The following is an 18,130-nucleotide window of genomic DNA, read 5'->3' as shown; positions in this document are numbered from 1 at the left end:
TAGGATATGTTTCTCGTGGAGTGTACCAGGAAGATAGGTAGGAGGGTTTCTGGGAACTTCACATGTTGGAGCATTGTGGGAGGGAGAGGGTATATGTTGGGGGTTAAATGTTATGTGTATGTTTGGATGTTTTTATGTTGTCCCTTTAGTCATCTTTCTTCTATACGTACGCTAATTAAAGCTATAAATAAACACGAAAAGCTAATAATCATGAACAGAACAAGTTTCAGCCCCAACTCTATACATATAACAGATTATGACAAGACCTAATGAACTGAAAATATACAGCTGGAACATCCAAGGTGTCAACCACCCAATTAAAAAGAAAAAAATATTAACCTTCCTTAAAAAAGAGAAAGTCGATATCGCTCTACTGCAGGAGACACACCTAAGTAAAGCTGAACATGATAAACTTAAAAAAGACTGGGTTGGACAAGTGTACTCGGCATCCTTCTCCACGAGAAGTAGAGGGGTTGCAATCCTCATTAGTAAACAATTACCATTCACTATAAAGACAGTACAATGTGACCCAAATGGGTGTTATGTGCTGATTCAAGGTCACCTGTATGGAGAAAATACTGTTCTATTGAATGTATATGCCCCACCTAATTCACCACCAAATTTCTTCAGTAAAATGGCTGAATTGATATCTCCTTTTGCATCTGTGAATACCATTATAGCTGGAGATTGGAATAATATTCTAAATTGTAAACTGGATAGAACCCCCCAAGGTAACGGCATAAGCAAGAGTGCTAAAACTATCATAAAAATAATGAACGAAATGGGATGGGTAGATATATGGCGGCTGAGAAATCCGCTAGGTAAAGACTTCACCTTTTTTTCGAACCCGCATCATAGTTACCACAGATTAGATTACTTTTTAATACCACGTACTTTAGCAGCATCAGTTACAAAATGTAGCATTGGCTCAATCCATATATCAGACCATGCACCAATTTCTCTTAATGTGTGCCTGCAAAGCCCAAAAAGCACCTATAGATGGCAATGTAACAGAGCCATTCTGTCTGACTCAGAATTCTGTGACCATATTAGAAAGGAGCTACTTGTTTTTTTGGAGATAAATGATAATGGCTCTGTTGACCCTTCCATACTTTGGGAAACTACAAAAGCATACTTAAGAGGACTAATTATTTCATTCTGCAGTAAAAAAAAGAAAAAAAATATATTGGAACAGAATAAATTGGAATTAGAATTGATAAACTGCGAACAGACTCATAAACAATACCCAACCAGAAGGAACTATGAAAAACTTATAGTAGTAAGGACTGCCCTTGATACTTTATTATCCCAACAAGCAGAGAAATCATTGTTCTCCAAAAAACATAAATTACATGAACATGGGAACAAATCAGGCAAATTACTCTCAAAACTGGTAAATAACCGGAAAAATCATAACTCAGTCGCATGCCTTAAAGATTCACATGGAAAGCGCTGCTTTGAGGCCAAGGAGATCAATGCCATATTTACAAATTTCTATAAAGTGCTTTATACATCTGAAGTACAAGACAGAGACCCCCAAATGAATGCCTTTCTGGAGCGATGTAACCTACCACAAATAAATGAGAACCAACAACAGACGCTGAATAAACCAATTTCATTATCAGAAATAATAGAGGCTATCGACGACATCCCTTCGGGGAAAGCGGCAGGCCCTGATGGGTTCCCACCAGAAGTATATAAAACATTTAAGAATATTTTATCCCCACTCTTATTAAAAATGTATGAATATTCCTTCCTAAATCAAAGGTTGCCAAATTCAACACAGACGGCCAGTATTACTCTAATTCCAAAGGAGGGTAAAAACCCAGAGGAGCCCTCCTCATATAGACCAATCAGTTTACAATGTGTGGACAACAAAATACTGGCCAAACTTATAGCTAAAAGATTGAACCCTATATTACCACACATTATAGGACCTCAGCAAACAGGATTTGTGGAGGGGCGTCACTCTTATACCAACATAAGGCGTTTATTGGGGGTCATTCAGTATGCAAAACATAAAAAATTAGACTTGGCAGTGGTCTCCTTGGACGCGGAGAAAGCATATGATAGATTGGAATGGGGATATATGTTCAAGGTTCTGGAACGCTTTTCTATGGGCAATGCATTTATAAGTTGGGTGAAACTGTTGTATACTTCACCACAAGCAATGGTTATAAGTAATGGTTGTATATCACCACAGTTTACCCTTGAACGCTCCTGCCGCCAGGGCTGTCCATTATCGGCACTTCTATTTACTGTAGCCATTGAACCTCTGGCAGAGGCCATTAGAACACACCCACAGGTCAAGGGGATCAATAGCGGGAAAAAAGAGCATGTTATCTCGCTATATGCAGATGATATACTACTTTTTCTTAGCAACCCTAAGAGAACTATCCCTGCTGTATTAGAAATAATTAATGAATTCAGTATTTTCTCTGGTTATAAAATTAATGTGAGCAAATCCATAGCCCTACCACTGGGAACAAGAGATCCAAATAATATAGTATCTCCAATCAATCTGACTGATAAAGGCTTCAAGTATTTAGGGATATATATTCCTTACCACTTGGAGTATTTAGTGAAGACAAACTTGACCCCCGTTATTAAACAGATTAAATTGGACCTAACCAGATGGATGGAGCTTCCAATATCCTTCTTGGGACGTATCTCCATTATCAAAATGAATATACTCCCTAGAATCTTATACCCTATGCAAATGATACCCAACGTCATATCCAACAGTCTTTTCAAAGATGTAAATAAGGCCATGTCAGCTTTTATTTGGAGAAATAAACGCCCAAGAGTGAAACTGGAAAAGCTCCAGCTCCCAGTGGAAAAGGGAGGATTAGCAGTCCCCAACTTTCAATATTATCAATGGGCAACAGTAGTGAACAATTTAGCAGAATGGGTGGAACAAGACCCCAACTCAACATGGTTGGATCTGGTACCACAGGGTTGTAACTCCATAGTGCTACCAAATCTACCATTCATAACTGATGCTAAATTGTTACCAGGTATTGGGGCTAATTTTATTGTAAACAACACCCTGAATACATGGAATAACATAAAGAGGGCATTCTCAATGTTGAAGAAATATTCTTTTTATGCACCGATTGTTAACAACCCTAATTTTATCCCCTCTTGTAATGACCCTGGGTTCAAGGAATGGCATACAGTAGGAATTCAGGTGATAAATGATCTATACCAGCATGGTACCTTGAAGTCTTTTGGACAACTACAGGATCAATATGGGTTATCCCGGATACATTTCTTTAGGTATTTACAAATTCGAAGTTATCTAAATTCTATACCCCAGTATAAAGAAGGACATGGACCAGAGCAGATTGAGAGACTTGTCCACCAGGTCTGCCAGCTGAAGAAAAAAAAAACAAGTTATATATATCAAAAATTGATTTCCATAAAGAACGTTAATACCAACATCAGCAGGCAGTCGTGGGAACGAGACTTACAAATTACAATTAATGACCTTCAATGGAAAAAAATTATGTTAAATAGTAAAAAGATATGCTGCAACTACAAGCCTCAAGAAATCCAATTCAAGATTATACATAAACTACAAACTACTCCATATCAAAGGAGCAAATATGATAAAGACTGCTCTGGTACATGTCTGAAATGTAAAGAAAACGTGGGCACGTATGTGCACCTAATGTGGCACTGTCCAGTAATCCAAAAATTTTGGGAGGAAGTGAAGAACGAAATTTCTACTATAATAGGGCTAAGGATCGAACTAGATCCCCTACAATGTATCTTGGGTTTACACCCAACGACTCCTGAATTTAACAGATTTAAGAGAATCCTGAATATACTATGGTACTGTGCTAGGTTGTCAATACTACAATGTTGGATTGGGGATGTTGTTCCATCTGTATCGAGTTGGCTCCATAATGTTCTACAGCTGCTCCCACTAGAACGGCTCACACATGTTCTCCAAGGAGACATGGATGGATTCTTCTTGGTTTGGGGACCAGTTGTGGAATACATGGGAGTAGAATACGCAGAAATATTATCAAGAGGTTTGGCAAATTAAGGAACTATTCATGTTAAGAACAAAGGCTTTATGATTTCTAAAACTACATGAATGAGTATTTAAGTAGTAAGAAGAAGATGATGTATGGACGAATGTATGTATAATGTATGTATGTAGGTATGTCGATTAGTCTGTATGTATATGTGAGTCATGTGTCGGTTTGTACAAAAAGGAAAAATAAAATGATTGAAAGAAAGGTATCACTGTCATGACATTCTGTTAGTGTCACTGACTAGGTATCACTGTCATGACATTCTGTTAGTGTCACTGACTAGGTATCACTGTCATGACATTCTGTTAGTGTCACTGACTAGGTATCACTGTCATGACATTCTGTTAGTGTCACTGACTAGGCATCACTGTCATGACATTCTGTTAGTGTCTCACTGACTAGGTATCACTGTCATGACATTCTGTTAGTGTCACTGACTAGGTATCACTGTCATGACATTATGTTAGTGTCACTGACTAGGTATCACTGTCATGACATTCTGTTAGTGTCTCTGACTAGGTATCACTGTCATGACATTCTGTTAGTGTCACTGACTAGGTATCACTGTCATGACATTCTGTTAGTGTCACTGACTAGGTATCACTGTCATGACATTCTGTTAGTGTCACTGACTAGGTATCACTGTCATGACATTCTGTTAGTGTCACTGACTAGGTATCACTGTCATGACATTCTGTTAGTGTCACTGACTAGGTATCACTGTCATGACATTCTGTTAGTGTCACTGACTAGGTATCACTGTCATGACATTCTGTTAGTGTCACTGACTAGGTATCACTGTCATGACATTCTGTTAGTGTCACTGACTAGGTATCACTGTCATGACATTCTGTTAGTGTCACTGACTAGGTATCACTGTCATGACATTCTGTTAGTGTCTCACTGACTAGGTATCACTGTCATGACATTCTGTTAGTGTCACTGACTAGGTATCACTGTCATGACATTCTGTTAGTGTCTCTGACTAGGTATCACTGTCATGACATTCTGTTAGTGTCACTGACTAGGTATCACTGTCATGACATTCTGTTAGTGTCACTGACTAGGTATCACTGTCATGACATTCTGTTAGTGTCACTGACTAGGTATCACTGTCATGACATTCTGTTAGTGTCTCACTGACTAGGTATCACTGTCATGACATTCTGTTAGTGTCTCACTGACTAGGTATCACTGTCATGACATTCTGTTAGTGTCTCTGACTAGGTATCACTGTCATGACATTCTGTTAGTGTCTCACTGACTAGGTATCACTGTCATGACATTCTGTTAGTGTCTCACTGACTAGGTATCACTGTCATGACATTCTGTTAGTGTCACTGACTAGGTATCACTGTCATGACATTCTGTTAGTGTCACTGACTAGGTATCACTGTCATGACATTCTGTTAGTGGCACTGACTAGGTATCACTGTCATGACATTCTGTTAGTGTCACTGACTAGGTATCACTGTCATGACATTCTGTTAGTGTCACTGACTAGGTATCACTGTCATGACATTCTGTTAGTGTCTCTGACTAGGTATCACTGTCATGACATTCTGTTAGTGTCTCTGACTAGGTATCACTGTCATGACATTCTGTTAGTGTCTCTGACTAGGTATCACTGTCATGACATTCTGTTAGTGTCACTGACTAGGTATCACTGTCATGACATTCTGTTAGTGTCTCTGACTAGGTATCACTGTCATGACATTCTGTTAGTGTCTCTGACTAGGTATCACTGTCATGACATTCTGTTAGTGTCTCTGACTAGGTATCACTGTCATGACATTCTGTTAGTGTCTCACTGACTAGGTATCACTGTCATGACATTCTGTTAGTGTCACTGACTAGGTATCACTGTCATGACATTCTGTTAGTGTCACTGACTAGGTATCACTGTCATGACATTCTGTTAGTGTCACTGACTAGGTATCACTGTCATGACATTCTGTTAGTGTCTCTGACTAGGTATCACTGTCATGACATTCTGTTAGTGTCTCTGACTAGGTATCACTGTCATGACATTCTGTTAGTGTCTCACTGACTAGGTATCACTGTCATGACATTCTGTTAGTGTCTCACTGACTAGGTATCACTGTCATGACATTCTGTTAGTGTCACTGACTAGGTATCACTGTCATGACATTCTGTTAGTGTCTCACTGTCATGACATTCTGTTAGTGTCTCACTGACTAGGTATCGGCTGACGGCAATGACGGGATCCCAGTGGACTAGGCGCCCGTCATAGAATGGTGTGTGTGTGTGTGTGTGTGTGTGTGTGTGTGTGTGTGTGTGTGTGTGTGTGTGTGTGTGTGCGTGCGCGTGTGTGAGCCTGTTTAAAGTATACAGTAACGATAACATCACAGTGTCTCTTTTTTTATTATCTCTTATGCAGTCTGCAGTCTACTCACCAAATGGTCTAAATTACAGAGATTATTATTTTTTAAATCTAATTTCATATAATAAAATAATTAATTAATTAGGGGTGGCGGTGGCTCAGGGGGTAGAGTGGCTGGATGGTTCAAGGTTCAAGGTTCAAGTTTATTTAGTGTCCCCGAAGGGCAAATTGGGTTGCAGCATAGACAGTACATTAAACAATGAATGAAACGGTACAGACAACAAACAGTTCACATAGCGGATACCAGAGTAAAAGGTGCACACAACCATTAAAGTGCAGGCGTTTAAAGTGCTATGCGATAGGTCATAAAAGTGTGTGTGCATAGACATAGGCACAAGATAATACAGTAATGGTAACCGCAAGGTTGCCTGTTCGAACCCGGGCTCCCCCAGAGTTGGTGTCGAAGTGTCCTTGAGCAAGACACTGAACCCCTAATTGCTCCTGATGTACTGGTTTGGTGCCTTGCGTGGTTTCCGCCGCCATCGGTGTATGAATGTGTGTGTGAATTGGTGAATTGATGCACAATCTATGTAAAGCGTTTTAAGACGACATACATCTTCATCTATGGAACAGATAAAATAATGGCCAAACCTCATTCATACGCTGCCCACGAGCTGGAAGTGTTAGGCCGGGTGACGCAACCATGATGTAACCTCCTCCCCGCGCTTGCCTATTTTAACCGCCACGGCTTGGTTTCCAGTTCATTGTTGCTTTTTTATATTTGTTTGTTTTCTATAGTTGTCGCATCTCAAACTGTCTGTGCTCTCCATTCTCTTGTGAGCTGTTGTCTTGTGATTCGAAGGATTTACAATTGACAACCCTCCCGGGAGATCTTAAACCTGCACTACTTCTCCCGGAAGATCCATCCTTGTGCCTTCGCCCAGGCTTCATTCCATTTATTCTGCACCCGTGGTGATCCACAGCGGTACGATCAGACCAGAATGAACCCTGCAGAATCGCCCCGGAGGTTTGACCGGAAATCTGAACCGGAGGAGACCATTGTCCGTTCCGAACTGTCGGTTTTAGAGCGCCGTCTCAATCACCTCGAGAAGGCTTTCGACGACCGCCTGGTCCGTATTAATGCTCTGGAGAAGGGTATCAAGGAACGTTTCACCTACCTAGAGGACACCTTTGGGAAGGGTTACGAGGACCGCGTCCACCGCCTAGAGACTATGCTCGATAAATACCGAGCCCTCCTCTTGGAATGGCTCGAACACCTCCCCGAATCCTTCCGGAGTGAAGGCTTTGAGGAGCTCTACCGACCGTTCTCCTGGAATGGCCCTGATCCGTAACGGGAGCGTGCTGTCAAACCAATTCATGTTGCTTGGAAAGCAATGCATTTTTTGTCTAAAGGTCCCTGCAGACTGTCGCCGGAAAAACGCAATAAAATATCAGAAAAATGCACCAGTCTGAAAGGACCTTTAAACTGTTTATTTTGTGTGCAGGTTTCGTTACATCATTCTGAAGCAGAAGTTTCTGGAAACTCTGTGTGTGAACAACGCCATGTCGGCAACGGAAGACCCTCAAAATGTGAGTTAAACGGGAGGATGGGAGGATATTTAAATATTTAAACGGGAGGATGGGAGGATATTTAAATATTTAAACGGGAGGATGGGAGGATATTTAAACGGGAGGATGGGAGGATATTTAAACGGGAGGATGGGAGGATATTTAAATATTTAAACGGGAGGATGGGAGGATATTTAAACGGGAGGATGGGAGGATATTTAAACGGGAGGATGGGAGGATATTTAAACGGGAGGATGGGAGGATATTTAAATATTTAAACGGGAGGATGGGAGGATGGGAGGATATTTAAATATTTAAACGGGAGGATGGGAGGATATTTATATATTTAAACGGGAGGACGGGAGGATATTTCTAAACGGGCCTGCGGTTGCCTAGCAACCGGGCCGCTGCTAAGATGGATTTTAGCGAGTAATTTTTATATCAATATTAAACATCGTAATATGCATATCGGCAGCAAATGTGTTCAACTTAAAACATAGGGATACCTGGCTTTAGCAGTTAGAGAAAAGGCTTGCTGAATCTGTGCCTTGTTTTAAATCACTGTTTTAAATCAATCAAAGTTGCTTTTATTATCATTTCATTTTATTTTGTATTTTTTATCTGTCTCTTAAGCTGTTGTCTACATGCATATTTCATTTCTGGTGTAAAGCACTTTTTAACATTGATTTTGCAAATGCTATACAAATAGTTTATTGTATTACAATTCTATATTTATTTCTTTATTTAAAATTTTATTGTTACCATGCACCCATTTTCTTATTTGTCCCACTAGCAATGGGGCTTTAAAACCCATTCTGACCTGAGATCAGATTCATACGAGGTTTCCACTGGACACACACTGGTCTGATTAACCCATTCTGACCTGAGATCAGATTCTAGAAATGTCAGTCGCTCTTCGATTTTTCAAAAATAGCAGACCTACAAGCTCGTATCGCGCCACTCGGTGGCGCGATATGAGCTTGTAGATCTGCTATTTTTCAATAGCTAAAGCATAACATGATGCCGACACCAAAATGGGTACCCGTTCAGAATGGGCTTTAATGGCCCAGATACAGAGCAGACCGTTGGACTACCACGGCAGGCGACCATCCACTTAAGTCGGTCAAGTTCAACATAATCAGTGCGTAGCTGACTTTCCATGTCGGAGCAGCAGCGTCGGGTTGAATGACCAGAGAAATCAACAGTGGTCATGGAACTTGAGTCTTAGGCCCCAGTTACATGAAAACGGTTTCCATAGAAAACGGCAAAAATAAAGTCTCGTTTGCAGGGAAAATTCCTTCCAGAGTGGAAATCTTTGAAAACACCGTCTCCTCCTGTCTCTAGATGAAACGGGCAAACCGGTGAATCCGTAAAACTTGTGACATCATAAATCACGTCTGCTCACGCAGCTTATGTTTATTACATTGGTGCAGAGCCGTAGGCGATATTTGTAGTTCCTAGAATGAGCAAGCACTCCCTCGCCCTGCTCATCCTACAAATACACACATGTAGTGTCTGGCAAGCCGCTGCATTGGTGAGTGTAAACCTTCAACACTAACTGGGGGAGCCCAGTTGGAAACCTCTGGGAACCTCACTCTACCCCTGAGCCACTGCCGAGGTTGTGACTACTGTACATTTGACCCTAGTCAAATGTACTGGTTTGTGGTCTGTACCTTTATTTGTCACTTAAACTCATTTACTGCCGATATCGCCTATTTTCATATGGCGCTCAGTGCTGAAAGTGCCTTTTCACGCCTTTTTAATATAAATTGATTACGGTTCACATTCACAACTGTGTCCTGTACGCACTCATAAGACACCGGTTCGGGTACGATGGCAAAAAATAAAAAAATAAAAATTTAAATGAATTCCGCTGGCTTATGTTGTCTATGGGGACGCAGATTTTCTAATCATAATATCTCGGATTCTTCTTTTTGGATAAAAACTAGCTTGATTTTCAGCTCATTTCTCTAAACGATATGATCCTCGATTACAAAAATAAGGTTTTGGGTGGAATAAAATGACAATCGTGGGACATGGCGTTACACAGGAGATTTTTAATTTCCGAGTTAAAACGGCTTTCAGAATAAGATGCTTCACCTATTGAACGACTGGTTGGCGCCCTGAGCCATCCACCAGATTTAAATTAGTTAATTAAATACAAGTGTGTGACATCTGTGACATCATGTGTTTTGTTTGTCTGTCTGTCCTCCCCTCGCGTCTCTCCAGCTGGAGCTGAGCATGCAGGAGGCGGTGTGCTGCCTCCACGCCCTGGAGGCCCTCTGCCCCGCCAAGGACGACTACAGCCAGCTGTGTCTGCTCCTCACGCTGCCCCGGCTCACGCAGCACGCCCACTTCAAGGACTGGAACCCCAGCACGGCGCGCGTCCACTGCTTCGAGGAGGCCTGCGTCATGGTGGCCCAGTTCATCCCCGCCGACAGGAAGCTGAGCGAGGCGGGCTTCCGGGCCAGCGGGAACCGCCTCTTCCAGCTGCTCATTAAAGGCATCCTGTACGAGTGCTGCGTGGAGTTCTGTCAGGTAACGACCATAGAGTATATATATCTATAGAGAAGACACCCGAGTTCTCCTCCCATCCACTTGCATTGAGTTGCTCAAAAGCGCATGAGGCGGATTCACTCCTCCTTCCTGGTAGGAACAGAGTGCATTCTGGGACGGATTGCAATGGTGAGTGGCCCCAAACACATGAACGCGCTGCCGCTGAACGCGCACGAGCGTCGTCCGTCGTGAACGTGTACAATGATAGTCAACGGACAGCGCGTTCATGTGTTTGGGGCCAGGCTGCAATACCTTCATTCGGCCACTATGTCCATTTCGCCTCAAGATTTCCTCTGGGTGCCTTCTCTATAAATATATATACTCTAAGGTAACGACGGGCTGTGTGTGTGTGTGAGTGTGTTTGTGTGTGTGTGTGTGTGCGCCTGCATGTGTCTCTTGACGGGTTAAATACAATGGTATTGGTTTACAGCAGTACCCTGTGATCCGTCTGACCACTCTCAGCGTCTGGGCTTTTCGGAATGTGGCACCCACAGTCTATGGACCTTTTCTAATGTTTGTTTAGACTCTAAGGCAAGCAGTTTAAACAAACATCACCAGGCGCCCCTCACTTCACACATGTGGGGTTTTATTTAAATATTAATGTTGTTAATAAAATCGTAGTGTTTCATGAAATGGTCAAGGATTACTCAAGTGTCTGCGAAGGGAGGGGCTTTCTTATCATCATACATCATCTCATTCCGGCCAATCACATTTTGCGTCCTCACCGTCGTCTTCAATGTTTGTGTTTACACAATGTTTATGTTAACGGGGTGCATACTTAGTTTAGACTAGTCATTGGTTAGCAGAGTCATAGTCACTCGACTCGAGTCTGACTCGAGTCGAGTCACTATGACTCTGCATATTTGACGACTTGCGACTCGACTCGGACTTTGAATGTAAAGACTTGCGACTCGACTCGGAAGGTAAAAGACCAACGAGACTTGAGACTCGACTCCGACTTGCTAGCCAATGACTCCCGACTCGACTCGACTCGAGACAAGATGACTCGTGACTTGTTTTGTTGCATGACAGCGCTTTGTGAGCTTGCAGATGATCCATTTTCGGTGCGCGCCGTGTGCCAGTCAGGTCCTCACAAGTATAGTACTATAAAACACCGCCAACCATGATCAAGTCCTCATAGCGCAACAAAAAGGTTGATATTTAAATTGTGCTATTCTCGGCCAATTCTCAACCGATTGTTCTAATTCCAAATGGCCTATAATCCGTGAAGTCTAAATTTTCATTGGGTGTATAATTCATGTTTTTTATATGCTTTTATTAAATTACATGGAGTTGAGATGCTATCGGCATATAGTTCACGTGCACCCCATGGCTCTGCTTGACATTACATTTTCTATCGCCTGTAACCTAACCTGTGGGGTTTAGCCCCTTGACTACACACAGTACTACAGTAGGTCGAAACGTTAGTCGTTTTTAGAGATGAGTCGGTCTTGAACGAACGAATCAAAATAACTAGTTCTTTTTGGTGAACGAAACCGACCCGGTCTTTTCCGTGAACGATCCGTTCAAAATGCAAATGACGGGGAATCGCCCGGCTGCACTTCTCATTCAGTGCGAGGCTGCGAGCCGGAGTCGGAGTGCAGGGCGGGGCCGTGCTGGCGTGCTCTCCGCCTCCAGGGCTCCCACAGCGCACAACAGTTGCAGAGGAGAAGTGGGTGGTGACTGGTCATACGATACGACCGAAAGACCGAAATGCATATTTCGTTCTTCGTTCAAAGTGGGTCGGATCGGTCATACTGGTACATTGACCGAGGAGACCGAAAGACCTTCGGTCTTCGTTCAAAGTTTCGTTCTTCGTTCAAAGTGGGTCGGATCGGTCATACTGGTACATTGACCGAGGAGACCGAAAGAACGAAATGCATATTCTTCGTTCAAAGTGCTGTAACAGTATAACCGACCGGGAGAAGGGGGTGGTGACTGAACGAAGTGCTGTAAACTAACTGTGTTAGTGTACGAATGACAATGACTGACTTGGGTCTGACATTGTCTAGCATTGGAAACCCATACGTTTTTATTATTATTTTTTTTACTATTTTATAGGAAAGACCGACGAGTCTATATAATAATGCATGACTGACTGACTGAATGACTGATTGTATTTGTAGCACTCTGGTTGCAAATACAAATACTACTTGCAAAGTTGCAAGTGCAACAAACAACGTCATGATGATTAACTTAGAAACATTAAACTTTGATTGATTGATTGAAATACGTATTAACAGTTTTCAGAAGAGGGTCCACGGTGGACTTATTCATGCTCCCCTGTGACGTCATGGCAGCCAAGTCTGTGGACTTTTAATGCTTGCTTTATTGATTGTCACTCTTTGGTGAATTGAACAAGGTGGACCACCTTGTTCAATTCATCAAAGAGTGACAATCAAACAATAAAAGTGACTGGTTATTAAATTAGCTCTCTTCTGTTTAAATGTACTAATATTAAAATGTATGGTGATATATACTATTATATTATTATTATTATTATTATTATTATACTATTATGGTGAAATTATATCAATGGAAAATAAACAGGCTAATGCATACCAAAAATAATATATATAGTATTTAATGCTATAAAAACATGAAAATAGATTAGGCTCCTTCTTTATACTAATAGCATTAATGGCATACAATTCATATTACCATAATTGGTTAGTATAGATTAAATATACTATAGGAGGGGCTCAATAACCATGGAAACTAAAGGGATGGAGGGTAGAGAAATTGAGTTAATCAATGATAATATTTTATTTGTGGATATAAATTATATATATATATCTTAGTTTTACCAACATTGTTAATGTGAAATAGTTTCATTATGCTTATTTATTTAAATTGTGATAATTGCTATAGCTATTGGAGCTCTGGTGGTCCCAGAAGACAGGGGATGTAAGAGGAAATTATGCCCGGGTAGAAGGCATCATGGCTGGGGTTGACTGGGAGGAGTGACTGGTGTTGACATTGCGGATCGTCTGACTCTGCCAAAACGGAACAGTTACCCTTAAAAAAAACACATCCAATCAGTTTCATTGTAACTGAGATTTTCGATCATATTTCATAATTTTTTAATACTGTATTTAGCTATAACGAGCACAAATGTCCGATGCTAATTGACAGTGCTACTATGCTACTACCATAGACCCATTAGACCGCAGGGGAAAAAATGGCTACTCTCAGCCGCACAAGAGGAGATTAGACCCCATCCTTTCCCAGATAAAATCCCATAGCCTGGAAGGACGATCAGCCTGGCTCGGCCAATGATTGAACGACTCGTTCGAGTGACTGGTGGGTCCGTGCCATAGAGTATGGTCCTTGTACGGATCCTATAGTACATGACCGAAATGAACGAAATGAACGACATGAACGGATCATTTTAGTGAACGAACGAACGAACGAACGACCGACCCGTTCACTGAAAAGAACGAAAGTTCCCACCACTAGTCGTTTTGTATACTCAGCACCTAAATAAAAGGCTCTAAATGTCCGTGCTGCTCCAGTCTCTTCTCCTTATGCAACTTTGATGTCCCTGCACCTGTGAAGCGCCGGATCAGCCGTTTCAGGCTTGAGGCGCGTTGGTAGACTCCCTTTCTACCATGACTCTGATGAAGACCGCAAGGTCGAAACGTTAGTCGTTTTGTATACTCAGCACCTAAATAAAAGGCTCTAAATGTCCGTGCTGCTCCAGTCTCTTCTCCTTATGCAGTACTACAGTAGGCTATGTGTAGTAGCCAATAAATTATGGTTTTATTCAATTGCAATCTACCGGTACGTAGGCCTACAGTTTATAATGAAATAATGTGTTTGTCCGTTGCTTCCCCTTTGCTCAATCAGAACATGTAGTGGTTACACCTGTGTGTTGATCGCTCCCTCTTACAATTAAATCAAAATGCATTGGAGGATTGCCTGCAATGTTTATTGTTTAATCCATTCTGAACGGGCACCCATTTTGGTGTCAGCATCATGTTATGCTTTAGCTATTTAAAAATAGCAGATCTACAAGCTCATATCGCGCCACCGAGTGGCGCGATACGAGCTTGTAGGTCTGCTATTTTTGAAAAATCGAAGAGCGACTGACATTTTTAGAATCTGATCTCAGGTCAGAATGGGTTCATCAGACCAGTGTGTGTCCGGCGGAAACCTCGTATGAATCTGATCTCAGGTCAGAATGGGTTAACATACTAAAAAAAGATGACTGCATTGAAGTTGATTGAACTGTATGTAACCAAATGATGGCCAGGTGCAGACCGGTGCAAAAAGCCATGGCCGGTGTGCAAAGAAATAGCAGATCTACAAGCTCACAATGCGTCGAGCCTCGGCGCGTTGTGAGCTTGTAGGTCTTGTACAATATTGTTGCACTAAATTGGAGGATGAGTATTGGTATAGCATTGAGATTGCTACAGTCAGGGTTCCCACAAGTTTAGTTCCCACAAAAATAAATAACAGCCTATGGCAAATAACGGCCTAGGTCCTTATAAACGCCCGGGGTCCGAATTGATTTTGCATATTAACAGCCCGGGCTACTATTTGGTAATATACGGTATTTGTCTTTGATTGACCCAACTGCACCCAAACTAAAAAATGTACTGTCAGTAAATTATAATTAATGGCAAGTGTGTGTGTGTGTGTGTTTGTGCATGCAGTTTTATGTGTGCTACACAGAAAGACTTGGGACTCGACTTGGACTTGGGACTCGACTTGGACTCGGACCGGAGGGTTGGATTGACTTGGGACTCGACTTGGACTTGGGACCAAATTACTTGGGACTCGACTTGGACTTGGGACCAAATGACTTGGGACTCGACTTGGACTTGGGACCAAACGACTTGGGACTCGACTTGGACTTGGGACCAAACGACTTGGGACTCGACTTGGACTTGGGACCAAATGACTTGGGACTCGACTTGGACTTGGGACCAAACGACTTGGGACTCGACTTGGACTTGGGACCAAACGACTTGGGACTCGACTTGGACTTGGGACCAAACGACTTGGGACTCGACTTGGACTTGGGACCAAATGACTTGGGACTCGACTTGGACTCGGACCGGAGCGACTTGAACAATTGTCTGTTGGTTAGACATAAGGTTGGTTAAAACGACCGGATTAAGGTGTTAGGTTCAGGTGTGCTGCCCCGTGGGAGGTTAGGTTTAGGGTTTGGATTGCTTTCTATCTGACGTCCCAGAGCAAGGCGACCGGCGTGATGTTTATCTTCATTGGGATATTGTTTTCCGTCTGACGTCTCACCAGAGCAAGGCGACCGGCGAGGAGATCACGGAGGGCGAGGTGCTGCTGGGCGTGGACGTGCTGTGCGGTAACGGCTGTGACGAGCTGGACCTGTCGCTGCTGTCGTGGCTCCAGAACCTGTCCCCTGGGGCCTTCTCCTGCGCCTTCCAGCAGAAGACCCTGAGCATCCACGTGGACCGGCTGGTCAAGCCCTCCAAGGCCGGTGGCTACGCAGACCTCCTCTCCCCCTTGATCAACCGCCTGTCCCCCAACACGTGCTCGCCGCTGCACCGCCGGCCCCTGTCTGCCGACACCTACATGTCCAGGTCGGGGTTAAAGCAAATAAATAACGAAAACTAGTGGTTTGTACAGCTTAGAAGATATAAGATGACTAAAACTATTGTGTGTTTACCAAACTAACTTAAACTAACTGGAATTATGGAGACAATGTCCTTATATATATTTTATTTTTTTTACATAAGACGACTACTATTTTGGATGGATATGAAAACGTCCAATATTTTAGCTGCAGCAGTTTTTTAGCTCTAAAATTGTCCAACGTTCAGAACTTTTTTTGATAATGGCTGAAAAGTAAAACTACCACTAAAACGAAAAATAAAATAAATAAAGAAAAATTAACTAAAGCTAATTCTTAACAAGATGAAGATGAACATCAAAGGAAACATTCTAAATTCTTAAATAACGTGTGTGTGTGTGTGTGTGTGTGTGTGTGTGTGTGTGTGTGTGCGTGTGTGTGTGCGTGTGTGTGTGCGTGTGTGTGTGCGTGTGTGTGTGTGTGTGTGTGCGTGTGCGTGTGCGTGTGCGTGCGTGCGTGCGCGCGTGTCCAGGTCCCTGAACCCGGCCCTGGACGGTCTGTCCCACGGCCTGGCAGCCCAGGATAGGAGAGGGATGGACGGGGAGGTGAAGCCGTGCCTCAGCAGGAGCCTGGTGGAGAACGACGTCCATCAGCAGGACGACTCGCCCGAAAGGTAAGAAGAGCCGTCTGCTGTTTCCACTGGTCCTCAGCCAGTGGGTCCCTGTGGGACACAAGTCTGCTGTTTCCACTGGTTCTCAGCCAGTGGGTCCCTGTGGGACAGTTTATTTGTATAGTCTGGGGGCCCCAGGTGAGTGAAATGACAATTTAAGGACTTTTTAAAACATCTCTCTTTTTTAAAGAGAAGAAAAGAGAGGAAAATATCAGACCCGTCTGAACTGAGTGGTACTGTACTGTACTGTACTGTACTGTACTGTACTGTACTGTACTGTACTGTACTGTACTGTACTGTACTGTACTGTACTGTACTGTACTGTACAAGCTCTCCTCCCTGGTGTGTGTGCGTGTGTGTGTGTTGCTGCGCAACAGTGCCATCCAGTGGTATTGGCGAGGTGTTTCAGCTTCCCGTGTTCGGACGTACATACGTACTAGCACCACTCAAAAATACCATTACTGCATCAACAAACTATGCTATACCAGTAAGACGCCTGGGTTGGAGAAGCGACCTCGCCCTAAAGTCGCGTGCACTGGCCATATATGGAGCGTGTCTTGAGTGTACAGGGTTTGATGAGGGCACAGGTAGGGCCGGGCCTTAATTTTAGGTATGCGGTCTAGCTCAACTTGGACTCAGGGGGGTGGACGCCTCTGCCTTGGCCCTTGTATAGTCCCCAGTGAAAACGTATGTTTTCTCATGCCAATAAAGCCCTTTGAATTGAATTGAATAGGCATGTTGCTATTCACTGGTAAACTAACCTTGCTTTTTAAGGTACTTGCTTTTGAAGGTACTGTAGGCTTGGATTTGACAAAAAAGCCCCCCTTTTAAAATACATACATACATGCATACATGGAAGCAGTTTTTAAGGCCAGTGCAACAGAGCATGCTTTTGCCTTTTTTAAACCCTACCCATTTTAAACAAATACATACATGGATTTTATAAGGTACGCCATCTGGTGGTCAAATAAACTGAGCACAAATCTTCTAATGTTGAATTCCTTCTGTACCTGTACTGAACAGCCTTAAGCAAGTTAATCTGTATCCTTTGCTATTAATCCCCAATGTTAATGTCTATAATACTCTATATGCTGCTAATCCAGTAACTGCTTTAGCTCTTTAGCCGCAATTAAATCTCTCCCCTGCTGAAGTCACTTGTCTCTCTGCACTGAATGGACAGGATTGTAACTTAATTATAATGTACAGTATGATGTATGAACTATCCTTGTGTTTTCCAAGGTTACAAAGAGCTTTACCAAACTATCAAAACAATCCACAAGATTGAACCACATGATGAACCATAATAAGCTATTCTAAGCACCTCATCACAGCCCGGTCCATGGAGGGTATAGGGTTTAAGTGGTTATTTTTAGGAGATTATGATCCCC

The 18,130-nt window shown here is 42.6% G+C and overlaps 1 protein-coding gene across 1 annotated transcript in view; it reads left to right on the top strand.

Annotated features, from left to right (window-relative positions):
* Window positions 1–18,130, top strand: part of LOC310860173 (WD repeat-containing protein 47-like) — a gene marked incomplete at both ends in the record, with an annotated part of 55,894 nt that overhangs the window by 17,000 nt on the left and 20,764 nt on the right. Inside the window, 4 exons of the mRNA XM_083766963.1 lie at window positions 7,896–7,980; window positions 10,189–10,497; window positions 15,781–16,082; window positions 16,605–16,745. Of these exons, the coding sequence (XP_083623089.1) occupies window positions 7,896–7,980; window positions 10,189–10,497; window positions 15,781–16,082; window positions 16,605–16,745 (837 nt within the window). The remainder of the gene's footprint in view (window positions 1–7,895; window positions 7,981–10,188; window positions 10,498–15,780; window positions 16,083–16,604; window positions 16,746–18,130) is intronic.

Source organism: Protomyctophum parallelum (assembly GCF_964188405.1).
Source record: "Protomyctophum parallelum genome assembly, chromosome: 6".
NCBI classification, from domain to species: Eukaryota; Metazoa; Chordata; class Actinopteri; order Myctophiformes; family Myctophidae; genus Protomyctophum; species Protomyctophum parallelum.
This window is presented reverse-complemented; position numbering and strand designations above follow the sequence as displayed.